Here is a 16786-nt window from a genome sequence, read left to right as displayed (position 1 = left end):
ATAGGCAGTCACTCTGAATCGAGGAAGACTTGCTTCCACCCTTAAAATGAGTTCTTAGGTGGCTGAACAGTCTAATACAAGAGCCACAGTTCCTGTCACAGGTGGGACTGATAATCGTTGAGGGTAAGGGAGGATGGGACAAGTTTGCCGCATGCTCTTTCCGCTGCCTGCGCTTGATTTCTGCACGCTCTCGGCGACGAGACTCGAGGTGCTCAGCGCCTGCCCGGATGCACTTCTCCACTTAGGGCGATCTTTGGCCAGGGACTCCCAGGTTTCAGTGGGGATGTTGCTGGGAGGCTTTGAGGGTGTCCTTGTAATGCTTCCTCTGCCCACCTTTGGCTCGTTTGCCGTGAAGGAATTCCGAGTAGAGCGTTTGCTTTGGGAGTCTCATGTCTGGCATGCGAACAGTGTGGCCTGCCCAGCGGAGCTCATCAAGTGTGGTCAGTGCTTCAATGCTGGGGATGTTGGCCTGGTCAAGGACACTAGTGTTGGTGCGTCTGTCCTCCCAGGGGATTTGTAGGATCTTGCGGAGACATCGTTGGTGGTATTTCTCCAGCGACTTGAGGTGTCTACTGTACATGGTCCATGTCTCTGAGCCATGCAGGATGATTATGAGAGGCAGGGAAGGGGGGAGGGGAGGAAAGAACGAAAGGGAAGGTCTGTGATCGGGTGGAAGGCAGAAGAGACAAAAGGGATGATGGTGCAGGGCGAAAGGAGATGGTAATGGAACAAGCTAAGGAACAAAAGATGAGTCTAGATAGGGTGTAAATGGCAGAATCATCAACCGCTGCCGTGGGAAAGAGTTACTTATTCGCTAACTGTTATTGGTTAACTTGTATCCAACTACCTGACGCTTTTATCCCAAAGTCGGACTGTTTTCAATCCATAGTATCATACAGACTTTGATGTAGTCAGTGTGGGCAAGTTGGTAGAAACAATGTGTGAAATGTTGGTCACAGTACTGCTCCGTGTTTTCTGTTCTGTTCCATAACTGTTCTTGTTGCTTCTTTCTCCGTTTCAGGTAGTAATCCATGGGGTGCAAATCCAATTCCACCTATCGGATTGGATGCATTTTCAAATATGAATTTCGGAGGAATGGTAAGTGCCACTTGTAAACCTATCTTTTGAATGTGTCTTTGGTATTGTGATACAGACCCAGAACAGACGGGCCAAAGCTATTGATCCTTCTATACAATACATCCATGAATGTTACATTTTTGGATATTAAGGGATATGGGGATAGTGCAGGAAAGTGGAGTTGAGGTGGAAGATCAGCCATGATCTCATTGAATGATGGAGCAGGCGCGATGGGCCGAATGGCCGACTCCTGCTCCGAACTCTTTTGAAGCATCATCCATACCAATTTCCTGTTGTTTTATGGAGTTCATTGTCAGTGAAACATAGAAACATAGAAAATAGGTGCAGGAGCAGGCCATTCAGCCCTTCTAGCCTGCACCGCCATTCAATGAGTTCATGGCTGAACATGAAACTTCAGTACCCACTTCCTGCTTTCACGCCATACCCCTTGATCCCCCGAGTAGTAAGGACTTCATCTAACTCCCTTTTGAATATATTTAGTGAATTGGCCTCAACTACTTTCTGTGGTAGAGAATTCCACAGGTTCACCACTCTCTGGGTGAAGAAGTTTCTCCTTATCTCGGTCCTAAATGGCTTACCCCTTATCCTTAGACTGTGACCCCTGGTTCTGGACTTCCCCAACATTGGGAACATTCTTCCTGCATCTAACCTGTCCAAACCCGTCAGAATTTTAAACGTTTCTATGAGGTCCCCTCTCACTCTTCTGAACTCCAGTGAATACAAGCCCAGTTGATCCAGTCTTTCTTGATATGTCAGTCCCGCCATCCCGGGAATCAGTCTGGTGAACCTTCGCTGCACTCCCTCAATAGCAAGAATGTCCTTCCTCAAGTTAGGAGACCAAAACTGTACACAATACTCCAGGTGTGGCCTCACCAAGGCCCTGTACAACTGTAGCAACACCTCCCTGCCCCTGTACTCAAATCCCCTCGCTATGAAGGCCAACATGCCATTTGCTTTCTTAACCGCCTGCTGTACCTGCATGCCAACCTTCAATGACTGATGTACCATGACACCCAGGTCTCGTTGCACCTTCCCTTTTCCTAATCTGTCACCATTCAGATAATAGTCTGTCTCTCTGTTTTTACCACCAAAGTGGATAACCTCACATTTATCCACATTATACTTCATCTGCCACGCATTTGCCCACTCATCTAACCTATCCAAGTCACTCTGTAGCCTCATAGCATCCTCCTCGCAGCTCACACTGCCACCCAACTTAGTGTCATCCGCAAATTTGGAGATACTACATTTAATCCCCTCGTCTAAATCATTAATGTACAATGTAAACAGCTGGGGCCCCAGCACAGAACCCTGCGGTACCCCACTAGTCACTGCCTGCCATTCCGAAAAGTACCCATTTACTCCTACTCTTTGCTTCCTGTCTGACAACCAGTTCTCAATCCACGTCAGCACACTACCCCCAATCCCATGTGCTTTAACTTTGCACATTAATCTCCTTTGTGGGACCTTGTCGAAAGCCTTCTGAAAGTCCAAATATACCACATCAACTGGTACTCCTTTGTCCACTTTATTGGAAACATCCTCAAAAAATTCCAGAAGATTTGTCAAGCATGATCTCCCTTTCACAAATCCATGCTGACTTGGACCTATCATGTCACCATTTTCCAAATGCGCTGCTATGACATCCTTAATAATTGATTCCATCATTTTACCCACTACTGAGGTCAGGCTGACCGGTCTATAATTCCCTGCTTTCTCTCTCCCTCCTTTTTTAAAAAGTGGGGTTACATTGGCTACCCTCCACTCGATAGGAACTGATCCAGAGTCAATGGAATGTTGGAAAATGACTGTCAATGCATCCGCTATTTCCAAGGCCACCTCCTTAAGTACTCTGGGATGCAGTCCATCAGGCCCTGGGGATTTATCGGCCTTCAATCCCATCAATTTCCCCAACACAATTTCCCGACTAATAAAGATTTCCCTCAGTTCCTCCTCCTTAATAGACCCTCTGACCACTTTTATATCCGGAAGGTTGTTTGTGTCCTCCTTAGTGAATACTGAACCAAAGTACTTGTTCAATTGGTCTGCCATTTCTTTGTTCCCCGTTATGACTTCCCCTGATTCTGACTGCAGGGGACCTACGTTTGTCTTTACTAACCTTTTTCTCTTTACATACCTATAGAAACTTTTGCAATCCGCCTTAATGTTCCCTGCAAGCTTCCTCTCGTATTCCATTTTCCCTGCCCTAATCAAATCCTTTGTACTCCTCTGCTGAGTTCTAAATTTCTCCCAGTCCCCAGGTTCGCTGCTATTTCTGGCCAATTTGTATGCCATTTCCTTGGCTTTAATACTATCGCTGATTTCCCTAGATAGCCACGGTTGAGCCACCTTCCCTTTTTTATTTTTACGCCAGACAGGAATGTACAATTGTTGTAATTCATCCATGCGGTCTCTAAATGTCTGCCATTGCCCATCCACAGTCAACCCCTTAAGTATCATTAGCCAATCTATCTTAGCCAATTCATGCCTCATACCTTCAAAGTTACCCTTCTTTAAGTTCTGGACCATGGTCTCTGAATTAACTGTTTCATTCTCCATCCTAATGCAGAATTCCACCATATTATGGTCACTCTTCCCCAAGGGGCCTCGCACAATGAGATTGCTAATTAATCCTCTCTCATTACACAACACCCAGTCTAAGATGGCCTCCCCCCTAGTTGGTTCCTCGACATATTGGTCTAGAAAACCATCCCTTATGCATTCCAGGAAATCCTCCTCCACCGTATTGCTTCCAGTTTGGCTAGCCCAATCTATGTGCATATTAAAGTCACCCATTATAACTGCTGCACCTTTATTGCATGCACTCCTAATTTCCTGTTTGATGCCCTCCCCAACATCACTACTACTGTTTGGAGGTCTGTACACAACTCCCACTAACGATTTTTGCCCTTTAGTGTTCTGCAGCTCTACCCATATAGATTCCACATCATCCAAGCTAATGTCTTTCCTAACTATTGCATTAATCTCCTCTTTAACCAGCAATGCTACCCCACCTCCTTTTTCCTTTTATTCTATCCTTCCTGAATGTTGAATACCCCTGGATGTTGAGTTCCCAGCCCTGATCATCCTGGAGCCACGTCTCCGTAATCCCAATCACATCATATTTGTTAACATCTATTTGCACAGTTAATTCATCCACCTTATTGCGGATACTCCTTGCATTAAGACACAAAGCCTTCAGGCTTGCTTTTTTAACACCCTTTGTCCTTCTAGAATTTTGCTGTACAGTGGCCCTTTTTGTTCTTTGCCTTGGGTTTCTCTGCCCTCCACCTTTCCTCATCTCCTTTCTATCTTTTGCTTTTGCCTCATTTTTGTCTCCCTCTGTCTCCCTGTATAGGTTCCCATCCCCCTGCAATATTAGTTTAACTCCTCCCCAACAGCACTAGCAAACACTCCCCCTAGAACATTGGTTCCGGACCTGCCCAGGTGCAGACCGTCCGGTTTGTACTGGTCCCACCTCCCCCAGAACCGGTTCCAATGCCCCAAGAATTTGAATCCCTCCCTGCTGCACCACTGCTCAAGCCATGTATTCATCTGCGCTATCCTGCGATTCCTACTCTGACTAGCACGTGGCACTGGTAGCAATCCCGAGATTACTACTTTTGAGGTCCTACTTTTTAATTTAGCTCCTAGCTCCTTAAATTCTTTTCGTAGGACCTCATTCCTTTTTTTACCTATGTCGTTGGTACCAATGTGCACCACGACAACTGGCTGTTCTCCCTCCCATTTCAGAATGTCCTGCACCCGCTCCGAGACATCCTTGACCCTTGCACCAGGGAGGCAACATACCATCCTGGAGTCTCGGTTGCGTCCGCAGAAACGCCTATCTATTCCCCTCACCATCGAATCCCCTATCACTATCGCGCTCCCACTCTTTTTCCTGCCCTCCTTTACAGCAGAGCCAGCCACGGTGCCATGAACTTGGCTGCTGCTGCCCTCCCCTGATGAGTCATCCTCCCCAACAGTACTCAAAGCAGTGTATCTGTTTTGCAGGGGGATGACCACAGGGGACCCCTGCACTATCTTTCTTGCACTGCTCTTCCTGCTGGTCTTCCATTCCCTATCTGGCTGTGGACCCTTCTCCTGCGGTAAGACCAACTCACTACACGTGATACTCACGTCATTCTCAGCATCGTGGATGCTCCAGAGTGAATCCACCCTCAGCTCCAATTCCGCAACGCGAATCGTCAAGAGCTCGAGGCGGATACACTTCCCACACACGTAGCGCCCAGGGACACCGGAAGTGTCCCCGAGTTCCCACATGGTACAGGAGGAGCATATCACATGGCCGAGCTCTCCTGCCATGTCTTAATCTTAGATACCCTTAAATTGGTAATAACAATAAAAAGAAAAGAAAAGCTACTCGCCAATCACCAGCCAATCACTTACCACATTGGCTGTGACGTCACTTTTTGATTACTTTCTACTTCTATTTTGCTTTCTCTCCCGCTGTAGCTGCACCGGTATGCTTTTGATAGGTCGCTCCCCTCTCACCAACTGCCGCTGGCTCTCGATCTCCCGCTGGGCTTTTGACAGGTCGCTCCCCTCTCACCAACTGCCGCTGGCTCTCGATCTCCCGCTGGGCTTTTGACAGGTCGCTCCCCTCTCACCAACTGCCTTTCTTTGCTTCAATAGTTTGGGAATACTTTTCAATTTCTATATGCAGTGAATTACAGTAGCTTAGTGGTTGTTACTGGACTAATAATCCAAAGGCCTGGATTAATGAGCCTGCTCCGCTATTCAATAAGATCATGGCTGATCTTCCACCTCAACTCCACCTTCCCGCACTATCCCCATATCCCTTAATTCCCTTCGTTCCCAAAAATGTATCGACCTCTGTCTTGAATATACGCAACGACTGAGCCGCCACAGCCCTCTGGGGTAGGAAATTCCAAAGACTCTCAACCCTTGGAGTGAAGAAATTTCTCCTCATCTCAATCCTAAATGGCCGACCCCTTATCCTGAGACTGTGACCTTGTGTTGTAGACTCCCTAGCCAGGGGGAAACATTTTCTCAACATTAACCCTGTCAAGCCCCTTAAGAATTTGAAGTTTCAATGAGATCACCTCTCATTCTTCTAAACTCCTAGGGAATGTAGGCCTACTCCACTCAATCTCTCCTCATAGGACAATCCCCCCATCCCAGGAACCAGTCTAGTGAACCTTTGTTGCACTCCCTCTAAGGCAAGTATGTCTTTCCCTGGGTAAAGGGACCAGAACTGTACACAGTGCTCCAGGTGTGGCCTCATCAATGCCCTGTATAATTGTAGTAAGACTTCTTTACTCTTATATTCTAATCCTTTTGTAACAAAAGCTAACATACCATTTGCTTTGCTATGCTACTTTCTCCTGTCTCCTTAGGGAGACAGATTCACCACTGGCTCTCTGAAATAATGTTTCCACGGATTAGTTACCCCCCGTTCAACCTCTGGGTGCACTATTGTGGGCAAGGTGCATTATCTTGTCATGGTCGAGATTATCTAGTCCCTTTTTTCGAATACTAAAAGCAGCAATCATATCACCCCTCAACCTTTTCCTTTCGAGTGAGAGCCTGCCCAATTTGCATAATCACTTCACGTAATCCATCCCCTCAATCATTATGTTTGCTTTCTTCTATGGCCTTTCAATAGCTGCAATATCCTTTTCACATCGTGACCACCAGAACTGTAGGCAGGATTCTAAGCGCGGTTGCACCAACGATTTATAATGGGGGTGGGATGACCTTGCTATTTCACATTTTTCACTATATCCCCACATCTGATTTGCTTCACTCACTGCCTCCCCTGAATTGTGGCGATAGCTTCAAATTATTGTCAATCAGGAGCACCTTTTCGCTTTCCAAGAAAATAAGCAAGTTTGAAAATGAACGTTGGAAGCGCATTCCATACATAACAAGCATAGGCGTAATGCGACAGAATCCATTTCAATCAGTAACATGGAAAAATCCCACTGTAACTAGGCTCAAAATAAATCCGAGCTGTGTAAGGCACTTCTATATGATTTTTTAGTGTCCGAGTCATTCCAAACAGTTCGAACCCAAAGACCTTGAAACGCAAAAAGAACCAGTGGGTTAGAATTATTTCGATCACTAGCTATACTGACATTGTAAACTTGTTTGTGAAGCCTTCCTCTGTTCATTAATTCTAGTGCTAGTGAAACATTCTAAAACGCAGAAAATGAATGTGGCTGCCTCCCAATACTCTTTATTCGTGCTGTCTGTAACGGTTAGCTTCCATGGACAAGTCCAATCGTACTATGAATCAAAAAGTATGTACAGAAAGTAAACTGGTCCATCATGCCTGACTCACCCAGACATGATGTTTCCAGTAGAGTGGACACGGGAGAACCAGTTGATGTGGTATATTTGGACTTTCAGAAGGCTTTCGACAAGGTCCCACACAAGAGATTAATGTGCAAAGTTAAAGCACGTGGGATTGGGGGTAGTGTGCTGACATGGATTGAGAACTGGTTGTCAGACAGGAAGCAAAGAGTAGGAGTAAATGGGACTTTTCAGAATGGCAGGCAGTGACTAGTGGGGTACCGCAAGGTTCTGTGCTGGGGCCCCAGCTGTTTACACTGTACATTAATGATTTAGACGAGGGGATTAAATGTAGTATCTCCAAATTTGCGTATGACACTAAGTTGGGTGGCAGTGTGAGCTGCGAGGAGGATGCTATGGGGCTGCAGAGCGACTTGGTTAGGTGAGTGGGCAAATGCATGGCAGATGAAGTATAATGTGGATAAATGTGAGGTTATCCACTTTGGTGGTAAAAACAGAGAGACAGACTATTATCTGAATGGTGACAGATTAGGAAAAGGGGAGGTGCAAAGAGACCTGGGTGTCATGGTACATCAGTCATTGAAGGTTGGCATGCAGGTACAGCAGGCGGTTAAGAAAGCAAATGGCATGTTGGCCTTCATAGCGAGGGGATTTGAGTACAGGGGCAGGGAGGTGTTGCTACAGTTGTACAGGGCCTTGGTGAGGCCACACCTGGAGTATTGTGTACAGTTTTGGTCTCCTAACCTGAGGAAGGACATTCTTGCTATTGAGGGAGTGCAGCGAAGGTTCACCAGACTGATTCCCGGGATGGCGGGACTGACCTATCAAGAAAGACTGGATCAACTGGGCTTGTATTCACTGGAGTTCAGAAGAATGAGAGGGGACCTCATAGAAATGTTTAAAATTCTGACGGGTTTAGACAGGTTAGATGCAGGAAGAATGTTCCCAATGTTGGGGAAGTCCAGAACCAGGGGTCACAGTCTAAGGATAAGGGGGAAGCCATTTAGGACCGAGATGAGGAGGAATTTCTTCACCCAGAGAGTGGTGAACCTGTGGAATTCTCTACCACAGAAAGTTGTTGAGGCCAATTCACTAAATATATTCAAAAAGGAGTTAGATAAAGTCCTTACTACTAGGGGGATCAAGGGGTATGGTGAGAAAGCAGGAATGGGGTACTGAAGTTGTATGTTCAGCCATGAACTCATTGAATGGCGGTGCAGGCTAGAAGGGCCGAATGGCCTACTTCTGCACCTATTTTCTATGTTTCTATGTTTCTATGATGCAGCCTATAGAAATAAAGATTTGCATTTCTATAGCGCCTTTCACGACCACCGGACATCACAAAGCACTTTACAGCCAATGAAATACTTTTTGAAGTGTAGTCACTGTTGTAATGTGGGAAACACCAATTTGCGCACAGCAAGCTCCCACCAACAGCAATGTGATAATGACCAGATAATTAGTTTTTGTTATGTTGATTGAGGGAGAAATATTGGCCAGGACACCAGGCAGAACTCCCCTGCTCTTCTTCGAAATAGTGCCATGGGATCTTTTACATCTACCTGAGAGAGTAGAGGGGCCTCTGTTTAATGTCTCATCTGAAAGATGGCACCTCCGACAGTGCAGCACTCCCTCAGCACTGCACTGGAGTGTCGGCTTGGATTTATGTACTCAAGTCTCTGGAATGGGACTTGAACCCACAACCTTCTGACTCGGAGGCGAGTGTGCTGCCCACTGAGCCACAGCTGACACTGGGAGACCGTGACATAAGCGACTGCAGTGACAGTTATCACTAATTTTGATTAACCCCGACCCCCCCTTGTTGGTCTATGCTTTTGTACATTTACATATGTTACATTTTGATTCATAGTATGTTTGGGCTTGCCACTGGAAACCAAACTTTACGGAAAGCACTGATTAAGTGGAGGCAGCCATAATAATTTCTTCTGTTTTAAAATGTTTGAATTGCATTCTATAACTCGAAGGTCTGTAGTGAATCCACACGCACTGGATTTATGGCAATCTATCACAGAAGTTGATGACTCACTGCGAAAAGAAGTACTTTCTGGAATCTAAACTAACTCTATGCTTTTATAACTCTTCCCCCCCCCCCACACACCCCAGTTCGCCCCTGCCTATCCAGCTCTATAAACCTGCCCATTCATTATTTAAATGGCCTCAAATATTTGGGATCGGGGCATCACAGGGCAAACTTTTACCGTTGGAGTGTGCATAGGAAATAGTACAAGATGATTCAATGCAACTCAAATCTGTTTGTATCAGCCGTAAAATATCACACTGACAAACCGTGTCTCTCGGGCTAAACTACCAAACGGTTTTATTCAGAGATAAAAGTATACTGAAGCAAAAGTGGAACCATAGATTAGATATCTTGCCGTGCTTAACTTTGCACCATCTGTTCCAAAACAGGAAAAGCTCCCAAGTCTTAGCAGTTTCTTAAAGTAACTTTGGATCATGGGTCCAGAATTAAAGACCTTGTATGAGAAATGAATGTCATGGAGAGCCTCTTTGCATCTCCAGCACGTATAGTGGTGCATCAAAAAATGAAAGGGAGCACTAGCCTGGTTATATGCCTCTCCTTTTGCCCTCTAAGCTGGTACAAAGGAAGATAAAAAGATATCCTTCGCAATTAATGCACAATGTCAATCGAAATTTATTGCCAAGACTCAGAGCGGGCCATCAGAAATAAAAAGCTGCCTATCCCCGCAGGAGAACCTCAATGAGATAACATTCACAAATCATTCGTTCACATCTTCTAGCTTGCATTCTTTCACACGCTTGATAGGAATTCTCAAAATGAAACATCCATTATACTGAAAAAGATACTTAACTTGATTAGCAGAATTCAAAGGGCTTCTGGGCATCAAACCAGATGGCCCAATGTTGCACTCCAAGCTACAGAAACCAAAGTATCCCCAAGAGGATTGTTGGTTGGAAGCCTTTTTAAGAATTCCAAGACATTGCCCTAGTTAGAATTGCATTTAAAATATACAATATAAGACATTCATGATCTGAAATACAGCTGATCCGCCTCCTCTTCACATCACAGACACATTTAGGAACTGTCTGCATGGAGCAACCAGAGGTATTCTTACCCTCAGCTCTGACGAGCGCCTAGGATAAGCAAAGGCCCCAAAGTGATTGAGTTCTACTGTACATGTCTATTGAATGAGGTTGATACAACAGCTGAACTTTGAATCATAGAATAGTACAGCACAGAAAGAGGCCATTCAGCCCATCAAGTCTTTCGAACTGCAATCCAGTTAGTCCCACTCCCCCCGCTCTTTTCCAATGTCCCGACAATTTTTTCTCCTTCAACTATTTATCCAATTCCCTTTTGAAGGCGACTAATGAATCTGTATCCACCGCCTGATCAGGCAGCGCGTTCCAAATCCTAAACACTCATTGCGTAAAAAGGTTGTTTCTTCATGTCACCTCTCACCTTTAAACTGTGACCTCTGGTTATCGACCCTTCAGCTATTGGAAACAGTTTCTCTCTATTTATTCTTAAACCCTTCATGATTTTAAACACCTTAGCAGGCTTCCAAAGGGCAATCCCTCCCCCAAATGTTGGACTTTAATAGTCCCTTGCTAATCAGATAGAAAGAATGAAAGAAAGACTTGCATTTATATAGCACCTTTCACGACCACCGGCCGTCTCAAAGCGCTTTACAGCCAATGAAGTACTTTTGGAGTGTAGTCACTGTTGTAATGTTGGAAACGCAGCAGCCAATCTGCGCACAGTAAGCTCCCACAAACAGCAATGTGATAATGGTCAGATAATCTGGGTATTTTTGTTATGTTACTTGAGGGATAAATATTGACCAGGACACCGGGAATAACTCCCCTGCTCTTCTTCAAAATAGTGCCATGGGATCTTTTACGTCCGCCTGAGAGAGCAGACGGGGCCTCGGTTTAACGTCTCATCCGAAAGACGGCATCTTCGACAGTGCAGCACTCCCTCAGCACTGCACTGGGAGGGTCAGCCTGGGTTTTTGTGCTCAAGTCCCTGGAGTGGGACTCAAACCCACAACCTTCTGACCCAGAGGCGAGGGTGCTGCCCACTGAGCATGATAATGATACACATGTAAAAACGTTCACATGATTGTCTCCCTGTACTTGACCTTGGCTGACCACAGCGGCTGGCAAGATGTCATCTGAGAGAGAACTGCGCTATGAAGCTCGATATTTCTTCTATTTCTGTAACTAAACCTTAAATCTTGAAAAGATCTACAATGAGATTGCACTCAAATATGGAGGATATACTCAATCTAAACTCATATAAGTATGTTCATAAAGCATATTAAAAAAAAAAAAAAATTCTGGTCACCTAGAAGTAATATATCAATAACCTATTAAACCATCTTTCAGCAGTGAGCATTTCCTGTTAACTTTTTCCATTATTAATCCCCAAGTCCACATTTTCTAACAGAAACTGCCTCCATGACAGTGCCACAACTGGCGGGAGCGTGCAATTACAGCACAGCAAGGTTACCAAGGCAGCTTCCATTACAAATATGAACACAGGAATTTCTAATGGTAATGTTAAAAAAAAAGGGCAGAATGTATGACTTTAAAATGGGGACTGAATTGCCCTGTGCTCCTCAGTCCAGTATTCACTCTCCCCGCCACCCCAATCTTGATTCCCCGAAAGACAACACTGCTGTGCTTGACTTTTGACTTCCGTCCCCAACTCCGTGTGCGACCCCATGAGAGGCTGACGAGAAAAATTGAAACGAAGTAAGAATCTAATTGTGGTTTTCCAACCTCAAATCTTAATCCTGCTGTATTGTCCTGTTTTTGTTGCAGGCTCAAAACATATCGCATGCAATGGGTGCATATGGTTCTGGAGGATGCCAAATTGCCCCAGGGACGTTTCCTCAAGGAATGTACCCACAAGGTCAGCCCGGTGCTCCCTCGTACAATCCAGGGTATCCCACGCCCTCTGGCCCTGCTCCAGGTTACCCATCAGGCCCTCCTCAGGGTTACCCATCAGGCCCTCCTCAGGGTTACCCATCAGGCCCTACTCCAGGATACCAGTCAGCCCCTGCTCAGGGTTACCCATCAGGCCCCACGCCGAGTTACCCATCAGGCCCGACTGCAGGTTACCCATCAGGCCCCACTGCAGGATACCCATCCGGCTCGACTCCAGGTTACGGAGCTAATCCTTCCCAAGGTTACTCATCCAACAGCTCTTCAACTGTAAAGCCCTCCGCAGCACCAATGAAGGTATGGAAAACAGTTCAGTGCATGAATTGAAATAAACTTGCTCTAAGTTCTCCGCTGCTAAAGTTTGCTAAATTTATCCGCTGTTCATTTCTAGGCTTTGTGTCCGAACAATTAAAACTAAAGTAATTCACCAAGCAGTTTACAAGCAAAGACATTCTGAAGTAGTCAAAAGCGGGACCAAAAAGTATAGAGTAACTGCGGGCAGCACAGCAGTGGGGAAGGGCTGGGTGATGAGCCGGCAGGCAGGCTTTGAATGTAGTGTGTGGGGGGCCATGGATGTGTGTTCCTCTGGAGTGTCAGGGGGGTCGTGTCACTGTTCGTGTCAAGTCTCTCATCCAGCCTTGGGTTTCCCCTTGGGTTTACTGGTAAGGCAGCACTGTGGCAGAATGTCCAGGAGACATTTTCCTGATTCAGCCAACGGAAGCAACAACAACTTTTATTTATATAGTGCCTTTAACTGAGTAAAACGTCCCAAGGTCCCATGGCAGGATACCCATCCAGGTCGACTTCAGGAGGGTTGTAAAACAAAACTTGACTCCGAGCCATATAAGGAGATATTGGGACAAGTGACCAAAAGCTGGGTCACAGAGGTAGGTTTTAAGGAGCGTCTTAAAGGAGAAGGGTTAGGCAGAGAATTCCAGAGCTTGAGGCCTTGGCAGCTGAAGGCACGGCCACCAATAGTGGAGCGATTATAATCAGGGATGCTCAAGAGGCCAGGAGCGCAGACATCTCGGAGGGTTGTGGGGCTGGAGGAGATTACAGAGATGGGGAGGGGTGTATCCATGGAGGGGTTTGAAAACGAGGATGAGAATTTTAAAATCGAGGCATTGCTTAATCGGGAACCGATGTAGGTCAGCGAGCGCGGGACTTGGTGCAATTATTATCTGTGTGATTGATTATTTGAATGGGCTGTTCTCCGTAGCCTGGGTATCATTGCTGCCTTTCAGGAGGAGTCGAATTTACTGCCTTTTTAGATCGGAGCCAATCAACATTTTATTTCATTCACAAACCCCTGTTACAATGATCCTGGGATGATGGACGAAAACCCTTGTGCAGTCGTAGTTCATACCTCTTCTGTTTCACGCTCGTGCTTCGCAGGATTGTTGTGGATGAGCGAGCTTCGAGAGTGTGAGGGAGCAGTGCTCCAAGTTCAAACGTAACTCGTGTTACTTAAGAAAATGGCTGCCTCCGACACAGGACAGCAGGTTGCTTAAGATGGTGGGAAATATCCTAATTTTACTATTTAAAATGTTGTTTGGCATTTTACACCTAGGTTTGCTCAGAATTCGAGGTAAGCTTTACTGTCATGCCTTTTTGAGTTTTCCTCCAGGAACTGCATGCGATGCTGTGCTAGATCAATGGCCTTTGTATGGGCATAAGAAATGGGAGCGGGAGTAGGCCATTCGGCCCCTCGAGCCTGCTCCGCCATTCAATCAGATCATGGCTGATCTTCGACCTCAACTCCACCTTCCCGCCCGATCTCTATATCCTTTGGCTCCCTTAGTATCCAAAAATCTATTAATCTGTCTCCTGAAGATAGATCCCCTCAGCTGGGTGCTATAGTACAATAAATCTCTGAAAGGTTCCTCTATTCGGCTAACCTGTTGGATGATATCCATACAGGAATGAGTAGTTGGGGGGGGGTTGGGGTAACAAAATACCTCTGATTTGCAGCATCCCGGGTCAATGCACGGCCGCGCAGCTCTCCCTACCTCCCGTGCAGCCGGCTTGCTGATGGTATAAACCGCGCATGCACGGTAGTTTGAGTGGGCCCCGCAGTCTCTTAAAGGGGCCACGCACCCCAAAAATAAATCGCCTGAAACATTCCTTCACATACTCCTGCTCAGTGGTCCTGGATCGAGGTGTTTAAAATGATTAAAGAGTTTGATAGGGTAGATAGATAGCGAGAAAATATTTGCTTTTGTGGGAGAGTCCAGAATAAGGGGGCATAACCTTAAAATGAAAAGCTAGGCTGTTCAGGGGTGATGTCAGGAAACACTTCTTCACACAAAGGGTCATGGAAATCTGTTCAGGCTGGCGGGTGGGGGGTAATTGAACATGTTAAAACTGGGATTGATAGATTTTTGTTAGGCAAGGGTATTAAGGGTTACGGGACCAAGGCGGGTAGATGGCGTTAAGCTACAGATCAGCCACGATCTAATTGAATGGCACAGCAGGGGCTGAACGGCCTCCTCCTGTACCTATAATAGTGGGTGTAATGAAACAGAAGTCACCTGGACTGGAGAGACTGACACTGAATGAAAGGCCTGTACGGGAATTTTAATTTACATTATCGAGCCTTTCCGATGGCCCAGATGTTGGAAGCAATGCTTGGGTTAATAACTCTTCCAAACAAACCCGATAGCTCCCAGTTTAGATTTATTGGGCTGGCAGCAAAGATATCACAATCTTCCCTGGGCTAGCCAGGTATCCGAGTCCTGATTGCCATCCAGTAATTTTCGCTAGAAGTGGGCGAATGTCGCCCTGGGGCTCGATCGGGCTCTGCTGTGAAGACCCCCACAGTCCAATAGCATTCCATTACCCACTGCCCGAGTTCAAACCCGAAGATCGGTCACTTGCGTGAAGTTCTAGATGCTGCCGGTTCCTGCAGAACTTTACACCGGCACAAGTCTGCACGTTTAGGGGAGAACAAAACAGGGGGGGAAAGTTCAACCCTTCTCAAAATGCTTGTTTCATTTTCAACTGGCCTTGATCTAGACGAGAATGTGTTTTGCTGCATGTGATCCTAAACAACAAACTTATCGAGGCATGTGTGTGGAAAGCATCCGTAGGGAAAAAACTATATATATTTATGTATATGAAATCAAATTTGATTCCCTTTTTTGTATCGTTGCATCCAAACTTCAGCTTATCCAAACTCAGGTCATATATATATTTAGAGATAGATATAGAAATCTCCCTCTCTGTCTGTCTCTCTTTCTCTCTATCTGTGTGTGTCTCTCTCTCTTTCTCTCTCTTTGTCTCTTTCTCTCTCTTTGTCTCTTTCTCTCTCTTTGTCTCTCTTTCTCTCTCTTTGTCTCTCTTTCTCTTTGTCTGTATGTGTGTGTCTCTCTCTCTCTCTCTCCTTCCTGTCGGTCTGTGTGTGTGTCTCTCTCTCTCTCTCTCTGTCGATATCTTCTTGACTTCCACAGAGAATGGGGTTAAAAACCTGACACTGGATGTACCCCTGATGGCTAAGTAGGTTTACCCAGTGAGTAATTCAGCCCTACAGACTAGAAAGGTTCCTTGGTCTATGTTGGGTCAACCGTTCTCAGCCAGGGTGACCATAGGCGGGAGATGGGGCAATGGGCCTCATTGACCCTGGATGCAGAAGAGGGACAATTGAACAGGCTACTCTTGCTCCTCAATCCCTATCCGGAGACCCCCGCTGGAAGTGTGCATGTACGGATGTCATACGAGAACAGGATTGGGCTGGGCTGTGATGCCAATGTTCTTAGAAACATAGAAACATAGAAAATAGGTGCAGGAGTAGGCCATTCGGCCCTTCTAGCCTGCACCGCCATTCAATGAGTTCATGGCTGAACATGCAACTTCAGTACCCCATTCCTGCTTTCTCACCATACCCCTTGATTCCCCTAGTAGTAAGGACTTCATCTAACTCCTTTTTGAATATATTTAGTGAATTGGCCTCAACAACTTTCTGTGGTAGAGAATTCCACAGGTTCACCACTCTCTGGGTGAAGAAATTCCTCCTCATCTCGGTCCTAAATGGCTTCCCCCTTATCCTTAGACTGTGTCCCCTGGTTCTGGACTTCCCCAACATTGGGAACATTCTTCCTGCATCTAACCTGTCTAACCCCGTCAGAATTTTAAACGTTTCTATGAGATCCCCTCTCATTCTTCTGAACTCCAGTGAATACAAGCCCAGTTGATCCAGTCTTTCTTGATAGGTCAGTCCCGCCATCCCGGGAATCAGTCTGGTGAACCTTCGCTGCACTCCCTCAATAGCAAGAATGTCCTTCCTCAGGTTAGGAGACCAAAACTGTATACAATACTCCAGGTGTGGCCTCACCAAGGCCCTGTACAATTGTAGCAACACCTCCCTGCCCTTGTACTCAAATCCCCTCGCTATGAAGGCCAACATGCCATTTGCTTTCTTAACCGCCTGCTGTACCTG

General features: G+C 46.0%; 1 protein-coding gene across 3 annotated transcripts in view; it reads left to right on the top strand.

Moving 5' to 3' along the window:
* Window positions 1-16786, top strand: part of LOC139234858 (annexin A4-like) — a 105091-nt gene that overhangs the window by 28657 nt on the left and 59648 nt on the right. For 2 of the 3 annotated variants that reach the window (XM_070865629.1, XM_070865630.1), the window contains exons 3-5: window positions 1022-1098; window positions 12229-12648; window positions 13922-13939. In XM_070865629.1, the coding sequence (XP_070721730.1) occupies window positions 1022-1098; window positions 12229-12648; window positions 13922-13939 (515 nt within the window). The remainder of the gene's footprint in view (window positions 1-1021; window positions 1099-12228; window positions 12649-13921; window positions 13940-16786) is intronic. The other variant, XM_070865631.1, reaches the window with a different exon arrangement.

This window comes from Pristiophorus japonicus, chromosome 22, assembly GCF_044704955.1.
Source record: "Pristiophorus japonicus isolate sPriJap1 chromosome 22, sPriJap1.hap1, whole genome shotgun sequence".
NCBI classification, from domain to species: Eukaryota; Metazoa; Chordata; class Chondrichthyes; family Pristiophoridae; genus Pristiophorus; species Pristiophorus japonicus.
This window is presented reverse-complemented; position numbering and strand designations above follow the sequence as displayed.